This window comes from Delphinapterus leucas, chromosome 6 (assembly GCF_059928025.1).
Source record: "Delphinapterus leucas isolate spDelLeu-1000000601 "Yukka" chromosome 6, BTC_Dleu_Yukka2, whole genome shotgun sequence".
Taxonomy (NCBI): Eukaryota; Metazoa; Chordata; class Mammalia; order Artiodactyla; family Monodontidae; genus Delphinapterus; species Delphinapterus leucas.
The window spans coordinates 117717386-117737612 of record NC_143134.1 but is presented as its reverse complement, the minus strand read 5'-3'; the positions used below and the strand labels follow the sequence as shown (position 1 = coordinate 117737612).

At 46.6% G+C, this 20227-nt stretch overlaps 1 protein-coding gene across 6 annotated transcripts in view; it reads right to left on the bottom strand.

Annotated features, from left to right (window-relative positions):
* The window catches only part of SPTAN1 (spectrin alpha, non-erythrocytic 1), a 60253-nt gene extending 40026 nt beyond the window's left edge, over nucleotides 1-20227 (bottom strand). For 5 of the 6 annotated variants that reach the window (XM_089913812.1, XM_089913813.1, XM_089913814.1 and 2 more), the window contains exons 1-9: nucleotides 17400-18239; nucleotides 9872-10111; nucleotides 8777-8902; nucleotides 4539-4679; nucleotides 4161-4307; nucleotides 2655-2788; nucleotides 2347-2491; nucleotides 2115-2269; nucleotides 1289-1424 (exon numbers count right to left, since the gene is read on the bottom strand). In XM_089913812.1, coding sequence (XP_089769938.1) covers nucleotides 1289-1424; nucleotides 2115-2269; nucleotides 2347-2491; nucleotides 2655-2788; nucleotides 4161-4307; nucleotides 4539-4679; nucleotides 8777-8902; nucleotides 9872-10111; nucleotides 17400-17432 — 1257 coding nt within the window. In that variant the 5' untranslated portion in view covers nucleotides 17433-18239. Of the gene's footprint in view, nucleotides 1-1288; nucleotides 1425-2114; nucleotides 2270-2346; nucleotides 2492-2654; nucleotides 2789-4160; nucleotides 4308-4538; nucleotides 4680-8776; nucleotides 8903-9871; nucleotides 10112-17399; nucleotides 18240-20100 lie in introns of those variants that run through there. The other variant, XM_022578561.3, reaches the window with a different exon arrangement.

The window sequence follows — 20227 nt, the reverse complement described above, 5'->3', positions numbered from 1 at the left end:
ATTTTATAATACCTGGTAGGGTGAGTCCCTCCCCTGTTCTTCACAATTATCTCAGCTGTTTTTGTTTTTTTTTTTCTTCCAAATTAATTTTAAAATCATCTTGTCGGGCTTCCCCGGTGGCGCAGTGGTTGAGAATCCACCTGCCAATGCAGGGGCATGGGCTCGATCCCTGGTCTGGGAAGATCCCACATGCCGCAGAGCAACTAAGCTCGTGTGCCACAACTACTGAGCCTGTGCTCTAGGGCCCGTGAGCCACAACTACTGAGCCCGCATGCCGCAACTACTGAAGCCCGTGCGCCTAGAGCCTGTGCTCCACAATGAGAGAAGCCACTGCAATGAGAAGCCTGCGCACCGCAACAAAGAGTAGCCCCCGTTTGCCGCAACTAGAGGAAAAGCCTGTGCGCAGCAACGAAGACCCAACACAGCCAAAAATAAATTAATTAATTAATTAAATTTTTTAAAAAAATCATCTTGTCTCATTCCAGAAATAAAGGCCTTCGCCTGGAATTGCACTGAATGTATAAATCTTAGGGAGAATTTGTACCTTTATAAGAGATCATTCCATCCCTGCCCATCCCTTTATTCAGTGTTTCTTTTCTTCCATCAAAACTTTACAGCTTTCTCCACAGATGTCTTACACAACTTTTGTCAGATTTATTCCCAAGTATCTTATATTTTCCGATGCAATTATAAGTAGGATTTTTAAAAATTACGCTTCTAACTGCTGCTAGTACAGAGGGGGCATATCTGACTGTTGTATGTTAATTTTTTATATCTAGCACCTCTCAGAAGACCTATAGTAATAATAATTTTAAAAATCTTGTTTAACAGTGTTTTCCAGAATTTCTTAGCCATAGAAACCCCTTCTTCTTAAGGTAGAGCCTATTAAGATCTCATAAAACTAGTTTCCCATGGACGCTCTCTGGGGAAATAGCAAATCATGAAACTTAAATTCACTCAAACCAACCATGAAATTCAGCATTTAAACAAAGACATTGTTTAAGGTGGCACAGGACACATGTGCAAAACAGTAGCACCTCCACCTTGCCAGAGCTTGGCCCTTTGCATGTCAGGAGAATAACCGTAGTTATTCTCCTGACATGTAACTCCCTTAACCATCTATTAGAAGAAGGTAAAGCAAGTCTCCAAAGGCAGAACCAGCCACAATCCCTATGGCAAGAGCCACCTATGAGCAAGGTTTCAGCCACTTCCGGCTATAAGTGACAGAGCTACAGTGATGCCCTGTTAAGCTCATGGCCTTACTTTTGGAAGACCATGGAGACCTTACCTTGTGCTCCTGATGCCTATCCAGCAGGGCTTCGGCCCCAGCCACATCATTGGCAAGTTCATCTGCATTGATGAGGGCTTTCATCTCAGTGACCCAGCTGGTAAGGTCTCTGAAGTCGGCAAGGAAGCGCTGAAGCCTGGGAAACGAAAGGTCAGCGAGGAGAGGTCTCGAGGGGAGGCCCCAGATGGAAGATGCCGCCCTAGAGCTCTGAATTCATGTCCTCGGATGTCTTAACGAACCATACAAACTCTAGCCCTCGGAAACATGGGACTCTTTCAATCTAGACTATAAAGGAAAGCAGAAGAAGGCTGAAATCAAGCCTTTAAAATTTAGGTTCTGTCCATCACTATAATTCCCCAAGCTTGTCCCTTATTTTCAACTTCCTTGTCACTCCCCAGTTCAACCCTTAGTTATTAGTAAGAAGCATTCTCTCCCTTTCAATCCTTGATTTACTCAATTTTAACAGAGTATTTCACACGATGCTCACATTGCTAAAGAGACTATTTCCATTTCTATCGGTTCTAACACAGTGATATGGGATGGAAAAAAGATATGTATAAAGTTATAAATATTATGTGTGTATATGCAAACACTACAAAGTTTCCAATCTCCAAATATAACACAGAAATATATTAATATACAATATAAAAATATACAACAAATACAGTAAGAAAATGTCATCTGCCTTTTCTTACTAGAGGAAAGCTGTCAAGCGATACAGAAGGTTTCTCAGCAGAGAGAACTGACCGTCAACTCTGCCTTCCTATCGCCTCTAAAAAAAACACCCCCTGGTACGGGCTGCGGGGCCCTGGAGGAGCATTTCTACCTGTAGGAATCGTTGAGACGTGCGTGTCTCTCTGCGGCCAGGGTGCGGATCTGCTCCCAGTTGGTGATCAGCTCCTCTCGCTTCACTTGGATCTGGGTGGCGCTCAGAGGGTGGGACTGCTGCAGGCGGTCGGCCTCGGCGCACAGGGCTTTGACCTGCAGACACACTCTGTCAGGGTTGCTCTCCTGACCGGGCTAACTCACTTATAGAGTCAGCTGCCTTCAAAACCCACCTTGTCCTCCAATGCAGCGAGATCTCTCTCCAAACCCTCGTGTTTCCGAAGCAGAGCCTGGACGCTGGCCAGGTCCCGGCCAAAATCATCAGAGGCCATTAACTGTTCCTTCTCCTTAATCCAGCTGATGGTCTCGTCCACATCCCTACAGCACAGAGGCACCTGTTAATCCACAGTTACGACGTCCACCTGGGACTGGGACGCCACGCGGGGCCAAGACCCAGTCAGCCCCACATCTTCCTAGCCTCGCCCTGGGCCTCACCACGCCCCCCGGGAGACCCCTTCCCGCAAGCCCCTCAGCTCGGTACCTGTTAAAACGCTGAACCTCGGCTGCCCCGAACAGCTTCCCCTGTCTCTGGAGGGCCAGTCCCTTCAGCCGCTGCCAGGCTGCGTTCACCTCATCCTGCTTCGTCTTGATGAGCTCCTCCTCGGGGTGCTGCTCCTGAGCCAGGAAGGGCAGAGACTGCGCTCAGACCAGCACCTCTGGCCCCACCAACTGCGCGCCCGGCCTTGGCTCCCTGACGCGGCCGCCTCAGCAAACCTTACTGTTCTAAAGAAACACTGGCTTTTTGTGTGGAATGAAGGGAAGCTCATTCAAAAAGAGCTTCCAAAAAAAAAAAAGAGCTCCCATTTCCTGCTCTATAAAAAGGCGAGAGCCATTCTCTGCGCCCTGGAGCTGTGGGGCGAGCCTCTCTCTGTGCATCAGCACCAAACCCCCTGCTTAGTTAAGGCCCTTCAGCTGCACCTCTGTGGCGGCCTGGTCAACGCACCGCTCGCCCCAGCCGCTCCAAAGTTCAGTTTCAAACGTCACGAGGCTATTAATAAGCATTCCTGCCCAGACACATGGTTTTCCAGGTCTGTTCCTAACTTCAGACTGGAGATATTCCTTTCAAAGTATTCTTCCCCACTAACCACATTCTGTCTTGTTTAAATAAAAATAACATGTAAAGTAATAAGGTGAAGCACTTCCGGGTTGCGGGATCCACCTGTGAGATCTCGGGCTTGGCCTGCCTGCTCTCCTCAGCACAACCCTGGGACGGCCCAGGATTCCCGGGACAGCTCACTCGCCACTTGGAAGGGTGAGATTACACCTGAGGAATGCTGGCTCTGGATCCAAAAGGGAACAAGTGCCGGTGCCGAAGGATCTACATACATAAAATGTGTACGGCGCCCCCCAAATCAAGTTTTCCCTAAAGCAGAAACTCCCGAGTTCATCCTACTCGATGTCTCCGGAGCCCTGTGGTAGCAGGTGAGAATAAAGCGGCAGTGATAGGACCGCACATGCATGCAACTGGGAGGGGCTGCCCCACTCCCCTCTTAATGGCTCCTGAGCTCCCGGTGGAGAGCCATTCATCACAGGGCTCCCCAGGCTCCCGGGAGCCCAGGGAAGCTCCGACTCTAAAAGGAAGGGAAGAGCAATCAGGCAGTGGTGGACGTCTGCCAACCCTACGAAGCTTTCACCACCACACCCTAGTCTGAGAAACCCCGACACCCAGCTTCAGCAGCCCAATAAAAGCTTCAGCCCTACCTGAAAGTGGGTGAAGGAAACAGATCAAAGGAACTCTGCCCTTCCTGCCCACGGCCACAAGTTAGAATGCATTTTCCAATTTAGGAGTGATCAGTATTGCCGCCTTACTTAGACCTAAACAGAACTCTTAGACATGCTTACCAAAACTTGCTCACTCAGAAATCAGGAACCCAATCAAAACTTCTCTTCTGGAAGAGTTAATGTAATGACGGTACATTACATTAATGTTCAAGTAAAGGAAGTTAATGTGACGATGCTGTGAGAAGCACAGCACTTCCCTATTTACCTGAATGAGCTTGGCGGCAAACTGGTTCACTTCATTAACTCTTTCTTCGTGGGCAGCCATGTCTGTTTGAAACTCTTCAAATTTCTTCTGTAAAACCTCCACATGCTCCAGGTCCTGGCCCAGCTCCTCAGAGGTCACAATTGCCTCCTATTCAGGGACCACAACAGAGCCAGAGTCACCAAAAAAACACTTGGGAACAATGGCTTCCAGAACCCCATCACGAAATGGGCTCCGGTAGGGGCCGCGGCAGCTTCGGCAGACGCAGTTTTTTCTGTGTGCTGCACTGCCGCTCTGCCGGCTCTCAGCTGCAGACATGGAGGGGTCTCGTCCCCTTCTTTCCTCAAGGCCTCCCCAGCACACCTTCCTTCTCAAACGTACCTTGTCGTTGATCCAGTCCATCACGTCCTCACATTCTCGTAAGAACTGCACCAGCTTCTGGGCCTGCAGTAGCTTGATTCCTTTCTCCCGCATCTTCTCCAGAAGTAATTCCCATTGGCGGTGCAGCTCCATCAAACGAGTCTGGAGGTTAAAGAGCCCAACCCCACAGATTACAACCTTTTCTGTGGGATCTGGCTCCTCCATAGAGTTCCAACAAGTTAGAAACCTCACAGAGCTCTGAACAAGTCTTTTTAAAAAGATAGATAATCTCTACACTGAGGGGAAATTGTAAAGTTAAATGAGAAGAGGAAAATGCATACACTTCACAGTGGTTTGGTAGGTCTTAAAGTACAAAATAACTGACCTTTCGTAGGTAGACGTATTCTAGTTTATGCCAAGGAATTTACTATTATTTTGTAATTATCAGTTATTATAGATAGCACATTATTTGGTAAGTATTTAGGTAATGTTTTTAGTTATATTAACTGTTAAATTATCACAGTGGGATTTCTAGGTCATAAGACTACTGGGGAAGGAAAGATGAGGTGTGATCATGCAACCGCAGCAGTGTGTGTTCTGAATTCACGGAGGTAGAGGGGAGAAAACAAGATGTCCCATAGGCATCATACGTGTAAAGAAATAACTATGAGGCACAAGTAAAGAGGAAAACCTTAGTATAAAAGTAAAAAGATGGGGTCCTGAAACACAATCAGCTTTCAAAGAGGATTCCTGGCAGAAGCTGTTTTGGTGCTTCGTGAAAAGATGCAGCTTGTGGTACATACAGTACATCCCAAGTGAGGTTTACATCAAGCTGCGCCCAGGTGGCAGCCACAGGCTCAAACAGTCACTTCCCAGCATTTTGGGTTCTCATGGCACAGTCCTAGTAAGGACTCGTCAGGAACTAGAGGGATTATCATCAATTCAAGCTTAGGCGATGCAGTCTGGCATTCTAGCCCAATCTCTAGGTGTTGATTATGCCTACCCAAGATACTGGGAGTTTCTGTATAACACAGACAGAAACAAGTGACACAAACACAAACACTACCAGGAGAGAAACCTGGGATCCACCCATCGTTGAGATGCCACTCCCCACAAACTGAAAAGTTGAAAGCCACGGGATAGTCAACATGGGTGGATTCTCTTAGGAGCAAGTACTGGTGGTTCATTTGAAAGGAGAAAGCACTGGGAGGAAAATAAAGGCTCACACAATTCACTTCCACCACTACAATCACTTCCATCGCTGATGGTTCAAGCCGGAGTCCACCACTGAGAAGGAAGTGAAAGGCATTCCCAGGCAAGGGGGAAAAGGCAACCAACAGCAAGTCAATACTCCACCTACTCGGATGTGGGAGCCAATGTGGGTGGCGGTCACTATGGGGCGCCACGCCGTCCGGTACGGTGTGAAAGTCTAAACCGGTGACAGACAGGTTATCCAGGACACAAACAGTCTTCACAGCCCACCCACCTTCCTCTACGTTAATGCTGCCTGCCTAACTACGCTACTGCGTTACTGGGCCAGGTCAGTAACAAGACGGGGCGGCCGTGGGGCCTGGGGGCACAGGCGCAGGGATTAAAGGAGAACACTTTGCTTTTTTTTTTTTTTTTTTAATTTTTTGGCCGTACCGCGCTGCATACGGGATCTTGGTTCCCCAACCAGGGATCGAACCTGCGCCCCCTGCCGTGAAAGTGTGGAGTCTTAACCACTGGACTGCCAGGGAAGTCCCCCCTTTGCTCAAATTAAAATGAGGCCACAGAAGCGTCAAGAAAATCCTCACCTACAAGTCAGCCGTCAGTCTCTCACACATCTCATTTCCATACCCTCGAGGGAAGAGCTAGGGCCAGGCCTGTTCCAGGACTGGAACAACTTTCCCACTCCCAGTATGTCTCCTCTTGTCAATACTGCAGTTTTGACAGAGGCCAGTTTCACAAGCTTGCTGGTGTCTGAGAGCGTGAGTGGGCAGGGAGGCAGGTGCGCTTACGGAACGCGTGGACAGCGGGCAGGGTGGAGGAGAATCCTGGCTGGCTCAGGCAAAGTTCTCAACAGGGTCCTGAGCAAGCAGCAGCAGCTTTCAGAGAAGCAGTTGGGGGAAAAGAAAGCTGATAGGAATGAAACTCGGGCTGGGAAAATAAAGTGAATAACTGTAACTAAAGAAAGGAGTAGATTGAAACACTGGTTCTGTCACCTATTAGCTGTGGGAACCTGAGCAAGTTGCTCAAAATTCTCTGAGCCTCAGCTTCTACCCTTCTATACTATGGCTACCTTGCAAGCTTCTTGTGAAGATTAGAGAGAACGTATGTAAAAGTCCTAGCAAAGTGTTCGCACATAAATAGCTATTAACAGCTTCTCAACAAATAGTAGCTAACAGTAGTTTCAAAATTTTTTTTTGGATAAATTTATTTATTTTTGGCTGCATCGGGTCTTTGTTGCTGCGCGCGGGCTTTCTCTAGTTGCGGCGAGCGGGGGCTACTGTCCGTTGTGGTGTGCAGGCTTGCTCACTCAAGTGGCTTCTCGTTGCGAAGCACAGGCCCTAGAGCGCGTGGGCTTCAGCTGTTGTGGCACATGGGCTCAGTAGTTGTGGCTCACGGGCTGTAGAGTGCAGGCTCAGTAGTTGTGGCACATGGGCTTAGTTGCTCTGTGGCATGTGGGATCTTCCTGGAGCAGGGCTTGAACCCGTGTCCCCTGCACTGGCAGGTGGATTCTTAACCACTGTGCCACCAGGGAAGTCCCTCAAATGCTGCTTTAATAAGATCTCTAAACAGGGAAGAGGGGAATGAAGAGAGCTTTGGGTCTCCCTCCCCCACATTAATTACTAAAGACAAACACTTGATCTATTTCTCATATTTCCCCGTCTGTAACCTGGTTAAACTAATACAGAGCAGCTGAATCAGCAAATCGGCACTCTGGCTGATTTCATTTACAGTAAGACTATATACAAAAGAGTGGGGAAATGAGCAGATGCATCTTTGTACTTTCTTGGCCGCACCACGCAGCATGCAGGATCTTAGTTCCCCAACCAGGGATCAAACCCATGCCCCCTGCAGTGGAAGCACAAAGTCTTAACCGCCGGACCGCCAGGGAAGTCCCACGTCTTTGTATTTAATTGCAGAGACACGCATCATATTGCCTGCATGGGTTGAATGTAGTAATTAAATAGTTGGCATATAGCATTTAGAATTTACTTTTATTGCCTGTTTACAATCATTACTAGTAATAGTTTATTATTAATAATAGGCTTAAGGCTAATTGCAAGTCTTCAGTATAAGACTGCAGAGTATATTAGAGCAAAAGAGACACAGTAAGTATTTACTAGACCAGAACCTAAGGGAATGAAATCCCTGTGGAGGTTCCACTGTGCGTCTCAGGGAACAGCAGAGGATGAGACATTTCTAGCTGTGGCTTTTATCTTAGTCTTTGGGACTGCCTCGACAGGTCAAGGACTGAAAAGGTTGGTCCCTCAAAGGAACGAGACTTTGGATGACAAAGAACAAAACACAAAGACAGATAAGAAGGAAATCAAAGATAGATGAGAGCATCCAGCTATGAGAGACTAAGCATGCGCACTTCATCCTAAAGAGGCTTGTTTGCCCTTAATACCTTGGTATTGGAAATGTGAAACAAAACAGAGAAAGACCAGTTATTGCCCCAGCCTCGACAAATGGCACCCAAACAAGCCAGACCAAGTCTGAGGACTCCTGCTTCAAAGTAAGCTACATCGCCACGGTCACCGACCAACAGGTACCACACGTCATTCCTCACAGCTGGACCTTTAACAGGCTTGCTGACCAGACCTCAGTAAATCCCTCCTGGGGCAAGGCACCAAGATCCAGAGAGCAAGCTTTCCGACAGAGAACTTTATAGTGTCTGTGATTAATCTTACTTATCTTTGTGTCCTAATCCCTAAATTCACCAATTTCACTAATATGCTCTCCCATCCAATTACCATCTGAAAATGTTAAAAGTTTAATATATGCAGTCTTCTTTAAAGTCTAATTGCATCCTAATTTGTTCTACAAAAGGAACATTAATTTCCTCACTGAGTGCACAAACGCTTGTTTATAGACCTACTGAATCATCATATTACAAAAGCAGGAGTTGGTAACTCCATCAGGATACTTCACAAATTCCTATCTTTTTAGGAAGTCTATCTTTTTAGGAACCCAAATTTACATGTAAGCATGAATCCACATTCCTCTACCAGAGAGGAAGGCCATCCACACCAGGCACGGCTCTTACTCACCCTGATGGTTTCAGATGCAAAGTGCCCTTCTGAGATCATGAGGTTGCCAGTTTCATCCAGCTTCACAATGGCTCCCGAGTTGGCCTGCACCTCAGCTTCAAAGGCTTGATGCTTCTGCAGCTTGCCCTGTCGGTGGACCGTGAAATGAGCCATACGTGCTCCTCGGCACGCGTCATTCTGCACCCAGCTCCCTATTATTCCTCCCCTCCTGCATCCCACTCCCTCTCTCTATGGACGCCTCACTCAGCCTCCCAACCATCCCCCTACCGGTTCAATTACTCAAATGCTCTGCCTGCGTCCATACTTGCCCTCTGAAAGCTTGGCCATTGAGGACCACAGCTTTGCAGACAGCAAAAGATGCTACAAAATATCGTAATTTTCTTGTGTATCAGGAAATGAGCCTTTATGGACATCCAATCCCTTTTAGAAATACAGAACCATACTGAGAGCCTGCTTAGCATGTAGTGTTTATCTATGACGAATCCATTCACATTCATTCATGATATGACTTTTTTTAGCTTGCTTTAGAAACCATACTCTTTGATTGATTTGACACATTCCATTTCTTAATACCTCCCTTTACTCATACGCTGAGCTGGGCAGGGCCTGCACCTAAACCAGCATTCATCATTTTCTCTTCTCAGACGACTGTGGCATAGTAAAAAAACCATGGGTACAACCACTGTTCCACTTGCTAAAAAAAAGTCTTTCACCAAAATCAACAAGAAGAAAGGCTTTTTTTTTTTAAACAGCTATACAAATTTTCACCAGCACTGTTAGCATACCTTTGTCAAAAACACATATTCCAAGAGACCAAACCAGACCCTCCCTGAAAAATGATGAAGGATCACCAATGGCTGTAAGGCAGCGGGTTGAGAACCATCGGCTTAAAGCATCCGCAAAAGATAAATTAAAACCTGCAGGATTCCACATTCATGCTCACTAATACAACCACTAAGGGCTTTTCAGAATAGTGAGTGAGTCCTTCCTTATGTCTGATCTACATTCAATCTCTCAAGGTCATAATTAGCTCTGTATAAATTCGGGGCAAAGACATTTTGAGCTCTAGAGTTTTGGGAGGCACCTCAGACACACCTGCAGGTTGGTTGGGTCTTTATAGTTCTCATCAGATGCAATCTGCAGTTTCTCCTGAATCCATTTCTCCAGCTCCTCAGCATCTCTTTGGAAAAACTGGAATCGGTACGAATCTTCAAGCTTCTGGCGCCTAAGCGTCGAAAGCTCCTTGAAGCGGTGGTATCTGTCCAGGACCTGCTGCCTCCTCTCCTGGATGTCCTCTGCTGTCTCCAGCACTTTGACCCCGCTTGGGTCCATTTTCTGAAAAGACAGAAAGTCCTGAAGTAAGCACATGACACCAAAATAGACTTAATGGCATTAGCCTCTTGGAAGGAAATAAAGAATTATGAGAGCCCGAGTAGACAAATGAATTGCAAGTGGTCCCTTCTCAGGAGCTAAGAGTGAAGCCCAGGCCCCATTCCCTCAAAAAAAATGGCTGCCCAAGTGGGCCCCTCAGAGGATGCCTCACCAACACTGCAATGAGACCAGGCGAGAAATGTGAAGGGGAGAACTATGGTTTACACTGTCAATTCTACAGAGCCTTGAGAATTCAAAGGAAACACCAACTTTGGAGCTCAAAGAATTACTGAGAAATCCATTCAACAGTCCTTTCATCTGGTCTGTGCATTTCATGGTGTGGAGATTAGAAAACATTTACTCTTTTTTTGCGGTACGCGGGCCTCTCACTGTTGTGGCCTCTCCCGTTGCAGAGCACAGGCTCCGGACGTGCAGGCTCAGCGGCCACGGCTCACGGGCCCAGCCGCTCCGCGGCACGTGGGATCTTCCCGGACTGGGGCACGAACCCACATCCCCTGCATCAGCCGGCGGACTCTCAACCACTGTGCCACCAGGGAAGCCCGAAAACATTTATTCTTAGTTCAGCTTTTCTACCTTTCTAGATCTCAGCCTGTTATTCACTGAAGAAAAGGGAATGATTATCAAGTAACTTGAGTCTTTTTTTTAATTAATTTATTTTTTTGGGCTGCGTTGGATTTTCACTGTTGCGTGTGGGCTTTCTCTAGTTGTGGTGAGCGGGGGCTACTCTTCGTTGCGGCGTGCGGGTTTCTCACTGCTGTAGCTTCTCTTGATGTGGAGCACGGGCTCTAGGTGCGCAGGCTTCAGTAGTTGCGGCACGTGAGCTTCAGTAGTTGTGGCTCGCAGGCTCAGTAGTTGTGGCGCACGGGCTTAGATGCTCCGCGGCATGTGGGATCTTCCCGGACCAGGGCTCGAACCTGTGTCCCCTGCATTGGTGGGCAGATTCCTAACCACTGCACCACGAGGGAAGCCCAGTAACTGAGTCTTTAACATCAAAATCCAATTGGATTTACCTAAAGTAGTGGATTTTTCAGTCACCCCAAAAAGTCAATCCTACAATCTCCTTCAGGCTGGGCAATGAACAGGCTTTGCTTCATCCGAATGCACAGAATTAAAAGAAAATCACAGCATATCTTAAAAAAAAAAGGTGTGGTGAAAGATTTATCCTACCCGACTCTTACCTGCTCCAGTTAACAACAAACACAGGCTAATTGAGTAGGTGGTACTTTCCCATAGCACTCAATCTACCCCAACTTTAAACTCTCAGATCTGGACAGTTTCACCAACGTTGAATGTCAAAAAGAAAATCTGACCTATTTATGGGACAAACCCAGAATATGCTCCCTGCTCTTCTCTCAGGAATAAGCCATTTTATCCTCTAACCAAGGAAGGACCCACAGAAGGAAAGAGGTACACACTAATGACAAAGAGCATGTAAATTTGTCAGTAACATGTGACCTTGTACGAGCTGCCTTCCCTCTCTGTGTCTCAATTTCCCAGAATGACTGAAAACACCAGTTGAAAATGAGATGGTCCCAAGACCTTTCTAACTTTAAAATTACATTCTACAGAGAAGGGTCTGTTGTGACCTGGTAAAAAAGCACACCAGATAAGCTTTATGGCCTCTCCAGCTCTTGTTCCATAATTTATACAAGATATAAAAACTGTGCTGCCCAGGAAACGTATTTGACAGCTCTTCCCGTTACCCTGTTCGCCTGGCCCAGCCAATGGGAAAGGAGAGGCTGGCTAAGGATTAGGTCTGGAGGCCACTGAGTGCCCCCCACTTCCTGCCCCCATCCAGCTGTGAGATAAACAACACTGCTAAGCTCGGGGCAAAGTTTCCAGCTCTTCAGAGAGAAAAGCAGCTTTAAGAGGTGTCAAGAAAAGTTATCGACTGCACCTAACCAACTCTGAGGCCTATCTTTTCTATGAAGAGACCTAGATTCCTAGGGAGAGAACGTGAGGGGATTTTAGCCCTATCACCATTCCTTCCAAATTACTCTCCACATATTAACCATTTATCTTTATTGGTTTTCTCCCACAAAGTCCAATGTATTTGTTTGACTATAACAAGAAACATATTCTTTGTCACGTCATTCCCATGCTTTAAAACCTTTCATCACTCCCTTCTGAGAGAGGAAAGAATCTACCTCTTTAGCTGAATCTTCCAATCTGGCCCAGCACACCTGACTGATATGTCTCACCCATGCCCCGTACCCTCCTGACACAGAGAAATACTCTCTTCCCAAACACATGATTCTCTCTAAAGACTCCAAGTCGGTTGCTCAGGCTTCCTTTGCCCAGAATGTTCTGTCTCTCCTCTGTCCGGATAATTTCATGTCTCAATAGGAGCTGAAACGAGGAAGCTGCAGGGATCTGGCCTCCTTACCAAGCTGTACTCAAGGCTCCTTCCCTCCCTCCTTCTCTGATTTAATCACATTTTTCTGCAGATTTACAAAGCACTTGCACATACTTCTCACGGTATAATGAGACTGAGCAATGTACTCTTTGTTGTTGTGTCCCGATTTCTGTCTTTCTTTTTTTTTAAAGATTTTTTTGATGTGGACCTTTTTTTTTTTTTTTTTGCGGTACGCGGGCCTCTCACTGTTGTGGCCTCTCCCGTTGCGGAGCCCAGGCTCCAGATGCACAGGCTCAGCGGCCATGGCTCACGGGCCCAGCCGCTCTGCGGCACGTGGGATCTTCCCAGTCCAGGGCACGAACCCGTGTCCCCTGCATCGGCAGGCGGACTCTCAACCACTGTGCCACCAGGGAAGCCCAATGTGGACCATTTTTAAAGTCTTTATAGAATTTGTTACAATGTTGCTTCTGTTCTCCATTTTGGTTTTTGGCCACAAGATCTTAGCTCCCTGATGCCCCACATTGGAAGGCGTAGTCTTAACCACTGGACCACCAGGGAAGTCCCAATTGTATCCCGATTTCTAGCAGACAGACGTCATTAACAAATGTTTGTTTGAGTGCTGGAGAAGCAGCTCTGGGCTCCTCTGTGAAGGGTGGAGAGAGCTCAGTAGTCCAGCCCAGTTTCATTTCTGTATCGTCAAACTGGAATTCTGGCCAGGTAACAGCTAGATTTGGTGGCTGAATGAACAGCTGGAATGTGCTGACTGAAGCTACAACACTGGGCGTCAACCTAATGACCAGACCTGAATTACTGAGCTTGGGTGGCCCGCACCCGGATAACTGTCTTCTCCCTGCGTTTTTGTAAGTTCTCTAGGGAATTTAGAGTTCCTAAGGGACTATGAAAGAGACCTTATCTTACTCTCTGACCACAGAACTCAGCACACATTTAGACAGTCAATTACACTCTGAGCTTAGAAATAGAGAAACTGCTGTCACTTCATTATTAAGTGGTCAGGAGACAAAAGATCTAAGCAAGTTGTAGAGCTAGGACGATCGAGGATGCTCCAGTTCCCAGACCAGCATGCTAGAACCAGTGATTCTTAACATGATCGGAGCTGACACACTCTTTATGAAAGGCTGTTCAGTTATTTATTAATTCCCTTTACTACCTCTTATCTTTTCCATCCCCACTTGAGGGGGGAAAAAAAGGGGGAAGGAGCATATATGAATCATTAAAAAAAAATCAAAATTAATTTTTTTAAGATTGAGTCTTCTTAAAGTTAGTGAACAACTGGTGTTAAGAATAATTTATATACTTCCTTTGTTCTCATCTCTCCGGAAACAGTTAGGTGGAGAAACAGTAGGAAACTGTGTGTCTAATTCGCTTGCTTATAAAATTTCCAAGTAATGTATAGCTAGTTATGCATGTAACAATAGCTCCACTGTATGTGCCTTTCTACAAGATGCCTCAGTCTTTAGAATGTCTATGGCGTTTGTCCTGCCGCCCCAGATGACAGGATTCACTGCATTTCCTTTAGCTGCCACGGAAATCTCTAAACGATCACATTCGGAAGCAGCCCTTTCTGATGAAAAAAGAATTCCCAACATAATAATACTGAAAAGGTTCCCCCTGAGCGAGCCCCTCGGCCTGGGTTGCGCTTGCTGATCTGACCCTACCAATCCAGGGAGACAGTCCAGCGAGGCCCTGCTGAAATTAACCAACCTAAAAGGCCCTCTTTGTCACCCCAGTGAAGTAGAACAAGTCAATTCTATACCAAGTGCTTTGGTCAGGCAATAATGGACTTTTCTTTCCTGCAGTAGATCAGCTGACGCCAGTAGGTGGGAGCTTGGCCAAGTCACAACTGGCTGTCTCCGGGGAGCTGGGCATCTGAAAGTCAGCAGTGCTCTCCCACTGCTGTGGGCACTCAGAGTTTTCATTTGCGTGATTACAGGAGCCAAGGATGACAGGGTAACAGCAGTTCCTCCCCACCCCTTCTCCTGATAGCTGTCTCTATACAAGTTCCAGTTTCTCTTTGCTTCTAAATGGCTCATTTCCACAGACTACATTAAACACAGGAAAACGTCTCCTATCTCCAAAGAACTACTGCCATCCAAAGGTGCTACGACCTCTCACCCAAAACTCTGTGAGAGTTAGTGGAATTTTCTGGACTCTGCCTGTGTGCACCGTGTTCCCTGAGGCTGCTGCACACTGCAAGAACTCCACCCCAGGCCAGAAATGTGCAGCTGACTGATAGGGTGGACTCCACAAAGAATGCCCTGGGCTGTTCCCAGCCTTAATGGGATTAACACCTTTTGAGAGCTAGAAAGGAAGACTTTGGGAAATGTGCCATAAAAAAAAAAAAAAAATCTCCAACCATACCAGCCTATCTATCTATTCCACTGACTGCCTAAAAACCGCAAAGGAGCCAAATTCCAGGACAGCAATCAACTGACTGCTCATCTCAACTCTGATTTTGTCAATCAGGTCTATGTTTGTGGCCAATGAAGGAGGGGAGACGAAGGGCTAAATGTACTCTCTGTTTAAGGACAGCTTCCCATTTAAGGGAACTGAAGAAAAAAGGTCATATTTTGGCAAATAATTATTAGAGAAGACTGGCTATTTTTAAATGCTGCTGCAATGCAGCAATCAAAATGTTAGCTGCATCATTCAGCAAGTAATGTGAATTGAGCACAGAGGATAAAACAGGAATTACAACTATGTCCTCTATTGTAATAAATAAAAAGAACTTGTCAGTATTCTTACAATACAGCTAGATCTCTGAGAAGAAAGCCAAGATATGAATCTTGGCTAGAAAGTTCTGGCTTAATCCAAAGTCATGCACGAGAAGGACTCCTCATAACCAACACCAACTTATACACATTATCAACGGAAAATGATTCCTACAAAAGAAGCCAGCCATTAATTAATATCTTTGTCTTCTTGACAACTGCCAACAGACAGCTGTCCGAGGCAGTTCTTGCTATGTACCTAGGGAAGTTTTTAAAGCCTTACCCTCATCCACAGAAGCTATAAGGCCACTGTGCAAGGGGAGGTGTCTGTCTCCGGAGGGCGGGGAGAGGCAGTGGGTGGGAAGAACACTGTTGTTAAGCAACAGAAAAGACTGTGGAGACACACTTTCAAACCAAAGGTCAAATGCTTCCAACTCTGCTCACTTGGCACCTGCAGTAGGACACCCTCACGCAGATCTTGGAGACTGGAAGAAGGCACCGGTCAAGAGTTTCCCTCTGGAACCTCAGAAGACAGTAAAACTGTCATGAAGACAAGAGGAGTGCCTATTGGGAAACAAAGGTCTGGGAGTGCCGACATCTTAGCGAGCTGAATGTGGCAGACGGGCGTTTGGAACACTGCAAGATGAATTGAGACCTCAGGCAGGACTCAGATATATTGTTTTGCAGGGAAAGGGATTTTCAGGACTAACAGGACGAAGAGAGCATTTGGCTCTATGGAAAAATTCATAAAGATCACCCAGAGCAAAATGTCAGAGGAACCATCCATCAGTTCTGTTTTTGTTGCTCAGTCAGAGCCCAAAGGTGCAGAACCAACAATGCCCTTTTTCCCTGGCTTAGAAAGCCAGCACATTTTACATTTCCAAAGCAGGAGAACTACATCCACGGATGCGGAAGGGCTCCCCGAGAACAAAGCACCAAAGAAATGGTGAGCACCATAAAATCTGATGCCAACTGATTCTCAGATTAAGTGAATTAAGTCAAAACCAGCTCGGCTGCAGATTTTAGTGGTAGACCTGAGGGTAAGCAAAGAGGTAAATGATATATAAATTAAGAATTTTAACCATGGAAAAAACAGAAATATTTTTGCTTAAACCGCATTCCAATCAGGATTGTAGATCTGCACGTCAGCCTTCAAATTGATTAATTCATTTCAACTTGTTAGCAGGATTCTGCGGAGGTGAGCAGGGATTTAGCTTAAAGAAGCAAAAGATCCATACTGCACTGCATCAAAATCCAGAAACGCCAAGCAAGGTTGAGAAAACTTACTCCTGAATGCCTCCCAAACACTACCTTGCTGCTACTTACCTTTTATAACCTGTAAAATCCAGATGAGAGGTGTTTAAGTGCAAAATATTGTTACTGAGATTCAAAACAGGAAAAAGGTATAACGTGCCCATTTTTATAAACCTTGTTTAAACAATTAACCAGTCTGATTTATAAAAGGACTTGCCTCGGATTTATCACCCATAATCACTAGAAATTTGCAGAGCTTATACTTCTGCTTATGGGATATCAAGACAGTAATTTTAAGCATTTTTCTTTCTGAAAAAGGTCCAATTTAGCAAACACGTAAAAACTGTACACAAATAAAAACATGGGTAGTGAGCTTTTTTATAAGCAAGAAAATCCAAGTTCCATTTCATTATAAGGATTGTGGCAAAAAAACGTAAATCGATGGAAACAAACCCAAGTTTACAATATTTGTCAAATTGAAAAACACTATTTTTACGTGTTTTCAGATTACTTTTTCTAAATATCTAAGATAATGTGTTTACTCCCTTGGTTTTTAAGAACCAAGTAACCATCAATCAAAAAAATTAGCAAACAGTACATGCAGACACCAGTAGGGTGATAAGAAATTAATATATTCATGCCTTAAAGAGAGGAAGGTAAAAAAACAAAGGCTTTGGAAATTTTAGAATAAATCTACTAAGACTTTTGTTCATGTAACACCAAAGAAAACAAATAAAAGCCCAGACCCTAACCAATTTGCTTAACAGGTCATGCAGGAGGGGTTTCTTCCCCCTCTCTTTGGATCATTCAACCTCTTTGACACATATGTGTCTTCACGGCAAGCCAGGCAAAACCGAAAAGGTAACACACTTCCCGCATGCTGGTCAAATACCTGGACTCTGCGTTTACGAAATGATGACAGCATGATGGAGGAATGTGGCGTCTGAAGAGGGAGGGCGAAGAGCAAGGTAACAAGCTTCTAAGGGCAAACTGAACACGATAATTTCACAATGAAGACAACAGGTCTTTAAAAATATATGAATACAGGTAAAAATCAAATTTCAGCTATTTTCCCAGTGCCCTTCTCATTCTACAGAGCTTCTAAACCAGGAATTGAAAATGCAGAAAGAACCAAGGTTCTCTGGTCTGAGCAGATGCGCTGCCTTGGCCACGTCATACCCTCTTCTGGGTCTCAGTTTCCCAATTTTCAAATAATCCTGAATAATACCAAATATCCCTTTTCTAGACGTGCACTCCCCCAACCCACGTTCTGATACATTAGCTGAGATTCCCAGTACTAGATGATTTCTGTACCCCCTTCCATTCAGTAATAAAATAGCATAATTTCGTGAAGTCATCAGAAACAAGAACGAGCTCAAGCTACAAAGATCGACCTTGGGCCTAGTTTACTGGGACACTTCCTTCACAAAATACTATTTCCCGTTCAAAACCCATACAAGGGGAGTATGCAAAAGCGGTGGAAGGGAAGTACAAGCGCAGCTGCTTCTGCCCACTGGCCCCAAGCGATCAGTTCTGTGGGCCTCCTCTGCATTCCTGGAGTCGGCATTTGCCATCAGGGTGCTGCATTCTTCTGCCTACTCCGACCACAGCTGATGGGCTGCAGCAGACCCACCGCACGACTAGCAGAGTCCTCGCGTAGCCCACGGAGGATTGATTACAAGGCCGGATTCGTGCCCACTGTCCTTAGTGCAGGTTCAGCAATGACAGGACTGTGGACTACTCCCGACACCCTCTGCAGCCGCCACCCCCACCGCCGCCCCCGCGCCCAAGGGAAGAAGGCGGGTAAAGGAAGAGCCGAGGCAAGTCTAACCCAGGGAACCAAAAGATATACTTAAAAACAGCTCTCCCCACCTAAACCTGTTCATGAGATTGCTTGACAAGCTCATATTGTAAGCCTGTGACGTATCAGATTGCTAATTATTCAATTCCTACAAACGCCCTGCCAAAGACCAAAAGCATATCGGAGATGACCGTTTACTGCAGGTCTGCCTCACACCTGTCCAGCAGAGAGCAAATCCACCTTCTGAGTCTCAGCTCTCCATCTAGGTCCCTGGATAACAGCTAACACACTTTGAGGGTCCCTTTGAGTAATATTGGCCCAGTTACTAAAAAAGGCTTACTGTTAATTTCCTGCACAGAGGCCCTTACTGCAGCACGTTTTTATTTTCCTGCAGCACATTTTTAAAACTCGGACTTCAATTTGACCTTTCAAAAGCTGACATTAGCTGCAGACAAAAGGGAAAATACATGACTAGTCTGATGAGTTGGAACCTTGGCTCGATGGCTTCATACAGCTGAGTGTTCCCACCGCTTTTCTTCAGGTTTTCTGTTTCCTGGCTGCAGACACTCCCACCCTTCCATCTTTGACACATTCTGTCTTAGTTAAGTCCAACTGCTATGATGACGCAATTTCTCAACACATTCTGAAAATATTTCATATGGTCTCTCTTCTCTTCTTCCCTAACAGCCATCATGGTAAGTTTTTCTAATATGCCATGATGAAGACAGAACAAAGGGCCTACATAGTTTAGGATCTATTATACAAAAGAGATTTGACAAGGTGTTGGCCAGTTGAAGCATCATCTCAACCCAGCTTCCTGAGCTATTCAAGCTTTTAATTTAAAACATATTCAACCCTTAACCTTGACAAGCCCTTTGTTTAAAATACATTTTAACCCAGTCCCTCAGAGACTTTTAAAAGCAATTTTCTTTGGGAAGCATCTAATGAAATTCGCAGGGACTGCTTTCAAACAAAAGGCTGCTCTATCATTCAACACCGGCATGGCTGTAAAATTTTTGACAAATAATAATTATGTCCTTGACTCGAAAGACCCGGTCTCGGGGCAAGAAAAAAAAAAAAAGAACTCTAAGCTATTAAGTTATTTGGTTTGGGTCTCATACAAAGCAAGCGCCGCACCTACCTGCTATTTACAAGCAAATCACAGTTGGGTAAGAAAAATATGTTTATTACAGATAAGAAACGGAGATGGCCGGTCTCGGACCTCTCCGTCCAGAGAAGGCCAAGAACCGCCACACAGGATGAAATTAAGGTCAAAGAGCCCTTTACTCCCGGATTTTTCTCCTTCAAGGCCTGGGCCGGCATTGCTGGTGGGGATTTGAGAAAAGGAGCTGCACAAGTCGCTCCCCACTGAGGGAAGGGATTGGGGGCGGTGGGGGGAGCGCGCTCTGCGGAGAGGGGGGTTGGAGAAACGATCCGGACCAGGAAGCCCCCGCCCCACCTGCCGCAGCCGGATGGAGCAGGGCGGGGCCGCAGCCAGGCTGGGCTGCGGGGAAGGACCCGGCGGCCTCGCCGCCCCCTCCGCCCAGTCAATGACATTCCAGCGGCCGGCGCCCAGGCTCGGCCCGGCAGCTCCTCCGCAGCCCACGCACCACAAGCCGGTCGCGGCCGGCTCGCCCGGTTCCCCGCCCGACGAGGGAGCGGAGAGGCCGGCCGGGCTCACCTGTCCGCGCGCTGGCCCCGCCCTGCCCCAGGGGCCGTCCGGCTCCCCGCCCAGGGGTCGGCCGCCCTCGGGCCTCGCTCCCGCCCTGAGTTCGCCCGCTCCCCCTCTCACCGGCTCCTGGGGGTGGGGGCAGTGGGTGCGTCGGGCCGGGGGTGCTGGAGGAACCGACGGGGCTCAGCGGCCTCCGTCCCTCCCTGTTCGCTCCGCAGCGGGTAGTGGCGGCGACGCGCGCGCCCCG